This window comes from Megascapheus bottae, chromosome 9 (genome assembly GCF_031878675.1).
Source record: "Megascapheus bottae isolate mThoBot1 chromosome 9, mThoBot2.hap1, whole genome shotgun sequence".
NCBI lineage: Eukaryota > Metazoa > Chordata > Mammalia > Rodentia > Geomyidae > Megascapheus > Megascapheus bottae.
This window is the reverse complement of record NC_143517.1, coordinates 68,887,188-68,897,391: the sequence shown is the minus strand read 5'-3', so window position 1 is coordinate 68,897,391 and position 10,204 is coordinate 68,887,188. Positions and strand designations below refer to the sequence as shown.

At 55.0% G+C, this 10,204-nt stretch overlaps 1 protein-coding gene and 1 long non-coding RNA gene across 2 annotated transcripts; one reads left to right on the top strand and one right to left on the bottom strand.

Moving 5' to 3' along the window:
- The first annotated feature begins 1,047 nt into the window (after positions 1–1,047).
- On the top strand, positions 1,048–5,003 carry Slc39a4 (solute carrier family 39 member 4). Its single transcript, XM_090339647.1, has 12 exons — positions 1,048–1,310; positions 1,655–1,927; positions 2,307–2,502; positions 2,591–2,718; positions 2,801–2,972; positions 3,179–3,351; positions 3,430–3,588; positions 3,668–3,790; positions 3,889–3,943; positions 4,045–4,197; positions 4,552–4,739; positions 4,823–5,003. Exons 1-12 carry the CDS (start codon positions 1,116–1,118, stop codon positions 4,949–4,951), a joined length of 1,944 nt encoding a protein of 647 aa, XP_090195773.1. The 5' UTR covers positions 1,048–1,115; the 3' UTR covers positions 4,952–5,003.
- Positions 5,004–8,323: 3,320 nt separating this feature from the next.
- On the bottom strand, positions 8,324–8,998 carry LOC150059380 (uncharacterized). Its single transcript, XR_016536723.1, has 2 exons — positions 8,753–8,998; positions 8,324–8,470 (listed from the first exon to the last, which is right to left on the bottom strand). It is a non-coding gene; the product is annotated as an uncharacterized LOC150059380 (long non-coding RNA).
- Between the last annotated feature and the right edge of the window lie 1,206 nt (positions 8,999–10,204).

The following is a 10,204-nucleotide window of genomic DNA, read 5'->3' as shown; positions in this document are numbered from 1 at the left end:
CCTGGGGATTTTCCCTGGCCGGCAGGGGGTGGGGAGCATGACTCTGCAAACTCCTTCCCGTCTTCTCCCAAGATAGCCCCAGCCCAGGGTTCAGAAAGAACCTCTCCCCATGCTGGTGCAGGCCACAGGGCTGAGGAATATGAAAGGGATGGGGGCTGGGCTATACCTCCCAAATCCTGCCACAATCCTGTGTCACAAAACACAATTTCCTTCCCGGGGCACAAGTGGCTCACACTTAATAACCCTAACTACTCAGGAAGCTGAAATCTGAGATTCATGGTTCAAAGCCAGCTCAGGCAGGAAAGTCTTCTTTTTTTTAATTGTAATTAGTAAAAGGGTTACATGATATTTGCCAGATAGAAGGTGCATTAATTCACATACATTGATACTCTTTCACATGTCAGGAAAGTCTTAAAAAGCCAGAAGTAGTGGCTTAGTGGTAGAGTGCTTGCCTAGCATGTATGAAGCCCTATGTTCAATTCCTGGGTACCACACACACACACACACACACACACACACAGAAAAAGCCGGAAGTGGTGCTGTGGCTCAAGGGGAAGAGCTCTAGCCTTGAGAAAGCCCAAGGACAGTGCCCAGGTACTGAGTTCAAGCCCCAGGACTGGAAAAACAAAAAGTCAGCACTAGAGCTGTGGTACAAGTGGTAGAGGGCTAGTCTTTGGCAAAAGAAGTTCAGCAACAGCACCCAGGCCCAGAGTCCAAACCCCAGAATCGGCACCCAAAAAAAAAAGGTCTGGGGCCCAGATACCAGATGGGACCCGGTACCATCCATGTACCTCTGTCTCAGGCCCCAGACAGGAGGGGTCCCTGCTCCTCAGATCTAGGCCTGCAGGCAGGGCAGGGGCTGCCCAGGCCACCCACCCAAGGTAAGGGGCCCAGCCCTGCCTCTGGCTGTGAGGGAGGAACTGCCACTGGAATGGTTAAGCCAGCACCTCCGGCAGCCAATCACAGAGCCCTGCAGGAAATACCTGGGAGAGGTCCCTGAGCTGGGGCCCAGCACGCCAAGCCCAGCCCCATCTGGACCTCGGCAGCCCCAGCCGCCCACAGCTGGCCAGACGCACCACATCTGCACACAGTCCTGAGGGCTCTGGGCTGGAGGCATGGCAGGGTCCCTGCGGCGGCTCACACCGGGGCTCCTGTGGTCAGTGGTGGTGGTGACAGCCGCAGTGGCTCAGCCCGGCCGTCTGCTGACCCTGCTCACCTCAGGCCAGGGTGCTCTGGATCGAGAGGCTCTGGGCAGCCTGTTAAATACGCTGGCGGCCCGTGTGCACTGCACCGACGTGCCGTGTGGAAAGGTAACAGCCCCACCCGAGGGCCCCCAGCCCTTCCTGCCCGCTCCACCCCGCAGCCGGCAGGAAAGGCTCCGGGGCAAACTCCAGGAGGCGGGCTGGGGCGGGTGGATGAGCCTACTGGGAGCAGAGCCTCCCCCTGCCCAGGACCCTACCTGCCACAGACCACCCTTCTCCTGACTCTAGGAAGAAGTCACCCCAAGATAGGGGCCCCTCTGTTTGGGCTCCTAATTGGATCCAAGGACAGGAGGAGGGCTGGGCATGAGTGGGACGATGGGGTCCACCCGGGTCTGAGCCTTCCCCTTCTGTGGTGTGCCTACCCCAGCCCCTTCTCACCTGTCTGCCTACAGTGCCTGTCTGTGGAGGAGGCCTTGGCCCTGGGCAAGCCTGGAAAGCCAGGGCTTGTCCCAGGGCCAGCTCTGGAGTCCAGATACATTGGCCACCTCTGTGCTGCCGCTGCCCTCTACCTTAGCAACCCTGAGGACACATGTGTGGATATTCAGGCTGGCCGCCTGGCTTCCCAAGTTGACCATTTCCTGGCCCTGCTTGGAAGTCCTGATGCCACGACCTTAGGCCTGAACCAGCTGCTGCAGAAGTTGGCATCCCCGTCTACTGGGGAGGAGGTGAAGGGGGCTGTGAGGGCAATGGGGCCTGAGGGGATCTCATCCAGTGATTGCAGGGGTAACACGCCAAACCTCCCCAGGGCATTTGCAGACACTGTTGGGAGCTGGAATATGGTGGAACCACAAATGGATGTTCACTACTGTGGGGGGGGGGGGCGGGGGAGGGAGGGGATTGCTGGGAGGGGTTCAGGAAAGCTCTGGGGCCCAAAGGAGGGAAGAGTTGGGGTAGGGCTTGGTATGAAATCTGGGAAGTGCTTCAGTCAGAGTGGCAGATGAGAAAGCAGGCCTTTGCTGGGTTCTGTAAAGCCAGATAGTAATGGTAGAGCTGGACTCCTGAAGTCACACGGAGGTGGGGCTGAGAGGCCTGTCTCCTCTCCAGACCTGTGTAGGCATCCGTCAGCTGCTGGAGGAGGCTGAGGAAGCAGGAGCTCCTGGCAGCCCTGTCCTCGTCCTAGCTGCTCTGCTGGATCACGTCTGGAGTGGGTCTTGTTTCCTTGCCCACCCAAGCCCTCAGTACTTTGTGGACTTTGTGTTCCGGCAGCACAGTGGCGAGACTCCCAATATCACAGTGGCTGGTGAGGCCCGGCAGGGAATCCCAGCCGCCACCTCCCCAGAGCAGCTGGGGCGCGAGCCCCACCGTTCACACACAATCCTTCCCTCCAGAGCTAGAGGTCTTGATGCAGCGCCTGGGGGTGGGCAAAGAGGACCACACTGACCACCATGAGCTGGGCAAGGGTACCAGCTATGGGCCTTCTGGCCCTCCCAGCAGCAACTCCCGGGCGTGGGATAAGGTGAGCCATTGTGGGGTCCAGGGAGAGAGGATGGGGTCTTGTGGGTCTGCATGGGCACCTGACCCCTGCCCTGACCTCCCAGGTGTGCTTGAGTGCCAGAGATGTGATGGCTGTGCACGGGCTGTCTGAGCAGGCTGGGGTGACCCCTCAGGCCTGGGCTCAGATGAGCCCTGCCCTGCTTCAGCAGCAGCTGAGTGGAGCCTGCAACTCCCAGCCCAGGTCCGCCACCGAGGACCAGCTCAGCCAAGCCGAGAGTGAGTTTCTGCTGTGTGGTGGTGCCAACCTAGTTGTGGTGCCCCCAGAATTCTGGCCTCCGCCGTGGGGCTTTAAGGCAGGAGGGTCGGTTGAGGCAGACACCGGGACCCCCCGACTACCTTGAGCCAGGCAAGCTCTGGGTCTCGCCCCTGACTTGGGCACCTTGCTGGGAAGCAGGGGTTCTCAGTGTGGCCTCACCCCCCAGGGTATCTGTATGGCTCCCTTGCCACACTGCTCATCTGTCTTTGTGCTGTGTTCGGCCTTCTGCTGTTGACCTGTGCCCGTTGCAGCACCGCCACCCACTATGTCATGCAAACCTTCCTGGGCATGGCCGTGGGGGCCCTCACCGGAGACGCCCTTCTGCACCTGATCCCCAAGGTGCGCACTGCCGCTCCCTCCCCTCCGCCGGCCCCTCCTCCTGGCGGAGGCCCCAGACTCAGTGTCCCTGACCCCTAGGTGCTGGGGCTGCACACCCACAGCGAAGAGGGTCACACGCACCAGGAGGAGACGGGCCTCGGCCCCCAGTCACCCTGGCGCCTTCTGGTGGTGCTCGCAGGCCTGTACCTCTTCTTCCTGTTTGAGAGCCTCTTCAACCTCCTGCTGCCTAGGAAGCAGGTCGGGTTTGTGGGGCCCAGGCAGGAGGGTGGAGGGTGGGGGGCGAGGGGCTTCGCAGGCCTGATTCGCATCTTCACAGGACCCGGGGAAGAATGGGCCCTGCGGCCACGGTGGTGGCCACAGCCACGGAGGGGCCCTGCAGCTGGCACCCAGGGAGCTGCAGCAGCGCAAGCAGCCCCTTGCGGGCTCGAGAGCGGAGCTGGTGAGCCAGACAACTCTGCCCCCACAGAGCCCTCCAGAAGGACCCTCCTCCAGCCCGGCCCGTCGGGCCGAGTCTGGACTCACTCTAGTTCCTTCCAGGTGGCGGAGGAAGGTTCTGAACCCCTGGGCCCGGAGCCCCAGACACTGAGCCAAGGTGAGTCCCGGGGAGGCCCCCGAGGACTGTGGTGAGGGGTTGTGGTCCGGTGGGGGAGCAGGGCCATCCTGCAGGGAGACCCACGCCCGCCCTGCCCGCAGAGCTGAGGCTGCTGCCCTACATGATTACGTTTGGGGACGCTGTGCACAACTTCGCCGACGGATTAGCCGTGGGTGCAGCCTTCGCGTCCTCCTGGAAGACCGGCCTGGCCACCTCCCTGGCGGTGTTCTGCCACGAGCTGCCCCACGAGCTGGGTGAGCACCGGGAATGCCACCTGGACGAGTGGGGCTTCGCAGGGGTGGGCGCTGCGGAGGCAGAGTCTTGGGTGGGTCTGCTTTGGAGCAGAGGGGCGACCACACTGGATGACCCAATGTCAGGATGGGAAGGGCTCTGGGCACAGTCCTGCAGAGGTGTGTGTGTGTGTGTGTGTGTGTGTGTGTGTGTGGAGGGTCTGGGCACAGTCCTGCAGGTGTGTGTGGGGGAGCTCTGGGCACAGCCCTCCGGGTGTGTGTGGAGGGCTCTGGGCACAGCCCTCCGGGTGTGTGTGTGGGAGTCTGGGCACAGCCCTCCGGGCAGGGTCTGGAGGTCACCCCCCCACCCTACTCCAGGAGACTTTGCGGCACTGCTGCAGGCAGGACTGACCGTGCAGAGGGCCCTGATGCTGAACCTGGCCTCGGCCCTCACGGCTTTCGTGGGCCTCTACCTGGCACTGGCAGTCGGTGTTGGTGAGGAGAGTGAGTCTTGGATCCTGGCCGTGGCCACCGGTCTCTTCCTCTACGTGGCACTTAGTGACATGGTAGGGTGCTGGCTTGCCCTGGGGTGGGGAGCTGAGCAGGAGCTCCTTATCCGCTGCTGAGTCAGATTCCACTTCCTCTTCAGCTCCCAGCCATGCTAAATGTGCAGGACCAGCGGCCTTGGCTCCTCTTCCTGCTGCACAACCTGGGCCTGCTAGGTGGCTGGACTATCCTGCTGTTGCTCTCCTTATATGAGGAGAGCATCGCCTTCTGACAGCGCCACTCTGGTCCCTGCCTCCTGTGTCCTGGGCCCCAAGCCAGCAGACCCCCCCCCCCCCCCGGTGTCACAGAGCCTCCAAGCCTTCCCTTAGTACCCTTGTCCCATCCCTGAATCAATAAAGACTTGTCCTTGAACATCACCCGTGCTCTCCTGGCCTGGAAGGGGTGGAGTGCTGCCTCAGCCCCCAGGCTGCCTGGAGACCTTCCTAGGACCGGTGGACAGTCAGCCTGTCCTCTCTGCAGTGGGGAGATCCTGCTGAAGAACTCTCAGGAATTTTCCAGGAGAGGTGACTGTAGGTTCCCAGTGAAATCCCATGTCACCAGCACTGCTTGCACAGACCAGCAGAAGCCACCCTTGAGAGTCCTCTTGCAGAGGCTCATGCGTCTGCCTTGATGGGGCCTGCTTCATATTGGGTGCTCAAAACCACAGAAACGTATTTTCTCACAGATCTCCAAAGTCAACACGTCAGCTGAGGATTGCCTCACAGTGGCTCACACCCGTAACCCCAGCTACTCTGGGGCTTGAGATCTGAGGGTCTTAGTGTGAATTCAGCCAGAGAAGAAAAGTCCCCAGGAGATTCTTATCTCTAATTAACCATTCAAAAACTGGAAGTAGAGCTGTATCTCAAAGTGGTAGAGCAAAAGAGCTAAGGGACAGAGCCTAGGTCCCAAGTTCATCCCCACAGCCCTCAAAAAAAAAAAAAAAAGGAATATGGAATGTCTCTGATGCCTTTAATTGGCATCTGAGAGCACTGAGTGTTCCTTGGCTTGTTACAGCCTAACTCCAGGTTTTGCCTCCCATCTTCATGACAGCTCTGTCTGACTCTGACTGTCTGTCTGTTTCATTAAAGGTTGAACCAGAATCTCTCAAGTGTTCTAGGCAGGGTCTTAAAATAAGATACTGAGCTGGGTGCAGTGGCTCATACCTGTAATCCTAGCTACTCAAGAGGCTGAGATCTGAGGATCCAGGTTCAAAGCCAGCCTGGGCTCTAAAAAGTCTGTAAGACTTTTCTCTCCAATTAATCGCCAAAAAAATAGAAGTGGCGCTGTGACTCAAGGTGTAGGGTGGCAGCCTGGAGCTGAAGAGCTCAGAGACAGTGCCCAGGCCCAGAGTTCAAGTCCCACAACCGACAGAAAAAAAATAGATATTGAGTGGTTCTGCCTTCCAAGTTCAGGGACTGTGGCATGAGCCACCATAACCAGCTTGTTACCTTTATTTTTTTTTTTAAATTTTTTTCCTCTCTCTCTCTTTTTTTAGTCCTCTTTTTATTTACTTATTTATTTTTTTAGTCCTCTACCACATTGAGCCATAGTGCTATTTCCAGTTTTCTGGAGGTTAACTGGAGAGAAGAGTCTCATGGATTCCACAGCTGGCTTTGAGCCTCCATCCTCAGATCTCAGCCTCCTGAATAGCTAGGATTAGAAGTGTGAGCCACTGCGCCCAGCAGCTTGTTACGTTTGTTTTGTTTTGGACATAATTCAAACCTATAACACCCCTTATCTAAAATGTCTGGGAGAGCTCTAGCCATTGTGTGAACTATACATGTAGAGAAAGGAGATCGTAGGAAAGAGCAAAGACATAAAGAGCCTACAGGCATCGGATCCAAACTCATTCACGCAACACCACAGACAGGAGCAGCTGATGGATTCATCTCAATTGATGAGCCACAGGCCCACCTGTGACCGACCCCCCACCACTGGTTTTCTCTCTCCTCACCCACATCACCCCCCCACGCAATCAGGTTGTAAGTATGTAAGCGCACACACACGCACGTGCGCGCGCGCGCACACACACACACACACAGATATGTTGCTGTCTACATTCCACAAATAAGTGAAAACGTGACTTTTGTGGGGGGCTCTGGAGGGATGGCCTCCTGGGCTTGGGTCTGGGGGCTGTCACTGAGCAGTTTAGATCAAGGCTAGTGACTTACCACTTGAGCTACAGCTCCACCTCAGGCTTTTTTTTCAATTCGTTTATTGTAAAAGGGAGATGTGGGAATTATTTACATGATGAAAGGTCTCAGAACTTGCATGGGATGGGCAGTTTCACGTGAGGCCGCTTCAGTGGTGTATTCACTCTACACACGTCCCCAGAAGTCACCAGCCCTATGTAAGAATCCTTGTCATCTAAAACTACTTTGGTGCCTGCACATTCTGGGAGAACTTCACCCACTTTCACACTCACTGAATCTCCATCTTTTCCTTTAGAGCTGTGGCCACTGCTGTGGCCTGCAATGCTTTTCCTTGAGACATTTCTGGAAGCATAATGCCTCCTTGGGTTACAGTTTCAGCTGCACTCCTTTCGCCCAGCACTCGGTCAAAACTAAACGCTTGTCCAGCCATGAGTCCCTCGGTCACTGCTCAGACTCTGCTCTCAGGCTGATGCTGCAGGGAGAGGCCCCAGCCGGGCTCAGAGACTGTTTTTTGTCAGTCATGGGACTTGAACTCTGGGCCTGGGCGCTACCACCCTACCCCTTAAGCCACAGACTTCATGCCAGGCTGGCTTTGAACCATAGTCCTCACGTTGCATCCTCCAGAGTAGCTAGGATTACAGGTATGAGCCATTGTCACTCAGCACGGTACTTGTCTTCATTAACTTATCTCATTCAACATGTTCTCCAGCCGTCCATCTCCCTGAAAAGTGATATCATCTCACTTTTCTTTTTTCTTTTTTTTTGCCAGTCCTGGGCTTGAGCACTGTCCTTGGACTTTCTCAAGGCTAGAGCTCTACCACTTGAGCCTCAGCACCACTTCCGGCTTTTTGCTATGTATGTGGTACCGAGGAATTGAACCAGGTCTTCGTGCATGCTAGGCAAGCACTCTACCACTAGGCCAAACTCCTGGCCTCATCTTACTTTTCTTTATGGCTGATTAATATTCAATGAAAAGTTTGTGTTACATTTTCTTTATCCACTCATTTCTTATTGAACATCTCAGCTGATTTCACCATTTGATTACTGTAAACAAAGATGCCATAAACAAGAGTATGTATCTCTTTTATATATTGATTTAAACTCCTTCAAATATATGCCCAAGAGTGGTAGAGCAAGTTCATAAGGTAGATATAAAATAAATAAAAGTGGGCTGAGAGTGGGGCCCAGTGGTAAGAGTGCTTGTCTAGCATGAGTGAAACCCTGGGTTCCATTGCTATCATATACACAGAAAAAACTGGAAGTGGTGCTGTAGCTAAAGAGCTCAAAAGCTCAAGAGCTCTAGCCTTGATAGAGCCCAAGGACAGTGCCCATGCCCTGAGTTCAAGCCCAGGACTGGCAAAAAAAAAAAAAAAAAAAAAATATATATATATATATATATACACACACACACACACACACATTCATACATAAAATAACCCACTCTTTCTTTCTTTCTTTCTTTTCTTTCCTTCCTTTTCTTTCTTCCAGTTCTGGGGCTTGAGTTCAGGACCTGAGCACTGTCCTTGGACTTTCTCAAGGTGAGAGTTCTACCACTTGAGCCACAGCACCACTTCTGGCTTTTTCCCATGTAGGTGATACTGAGGAATCGAACCCAGGTATTATGTATGCTGGCAAGCATTCTACCACTAGGCCACACTCCTGACCCCCTGCTTTATTTTTTGTTACAGAAAAGAACAGCAAAATGAAACTCAGGCAATGACTTCCCTCTTCAACATTGTCAACTCATGGCCAATCTTACATCCCCTAGATTCGCACTACTTCTGATCACTTTGCAAGTACCTTCTAAGTATTTCCAGAAGTTAGCCATTTTTTTAATGAAAAAAATACACTGACATAAAGAAAAGCAAAGAAAAATATACCCTGGCCAGGCGCAGCGGCTCACGCCCGTCATCCCAGCTACTCAGGAGGCTGAGATCCGAGGATCGAGGTTCAAAGCCAGCCCGGCACAAGCACAAAAGGACCTGAGACTCTAATCTCCAATCAACCCCTAGAAAACTGGAAAACGGAAAGTGGGGCTTGGCTCACGGAGCAGGGCGGTGGCCTTGGGACAGTGCACAGGTCCTGAGCTTCAGCCCCAGGACCGAGAGAGAGACAGAGAGAGAGAGAGAGAGAGAGAGAGAGAGAGAGAGAGAGAGAGAGAGAGACAGACAGACAGAGACAGAGAGAGAGAGAGAGAGAGAGAGAGAGAGAGAGAGAGACAGAGAGAGACAGAGAGAGAGAGACAGAGAGAGACAGAGAGAGAGAGAGAGAGAGAGAGGGTGAGTGTGAGTGTTGAGGGACAACACCCAGGCCCAGAATCAATCCCATGACAGACACCCAGGCCCAGAATCAATCAATCCCATGACAGACACCCAGGCCCAGAATCAATCAATCCCATGACGGACACCCAGGCCCAGAATCAATCCCATGACAGACACCCAGGCCCAGAATCAATCAATCCCATGACAGACACCCAGGCCCAGAATCAATCCCATGACAGACACCCAGGCCCAGAATCAATCCCAAGACGGACACCCAGGCCCAGAATCAATCAATCCCATGACGGACACCCAGGCCCAGAATCAATCAATCCCATGACGGACACCCAGGCCCAGAATCAATCAATCCCAAAACGGACACCCAGGCCCAGAATCAATCCCATGATGGACACCCAGGCCCAGAATCAATCAATCCCATGACGGACACCCAGGCCCAGAATCAATCCCATGACAGACACCCAGGCCCAGAATCAATCCCATGACAGACACCCAGGCCCAGAATCAATCAAGCCCATGACAGACACCCAGGCCCAGAATCAATCAATCCCAAAACGGACACCCAGGCCCAGAATCAATCCCATGACGGACACCCAGGCCCAGAATCAATCAAGCCCATGACAGACACCCAGGCCCAGAATCAATCCCATGACGGACACCCAGGCCCAGAATCAATCAATCCCATGACAGACACCCAGGCCCAGAATCAATCAATCCCATGACGGACACCCAGGCCCAGAATCAATCAATCCCATGACGGACACCCAGGCCCAGAATCAATCCCATGACGGACACCCAGGCCCAGAATCAATCAATCCCATGACGGACACCCAGGCCCAGAATCAATCAATCCCATGATGGACACCCAGGCCCAGAATCAATCCCATGACGGACACCCAGGCCCAGAATCAATCAATCCCATGACAGACACCCAGGCCCAGAATCAATCAATCCCATGACAGACACCCAGGCCCAGAATCAATCCCATGACAGACACCCAGGCCCAGAATCAATCAATCCCATGACGGACACCCAGGCCCAGAATCAATCCCATGA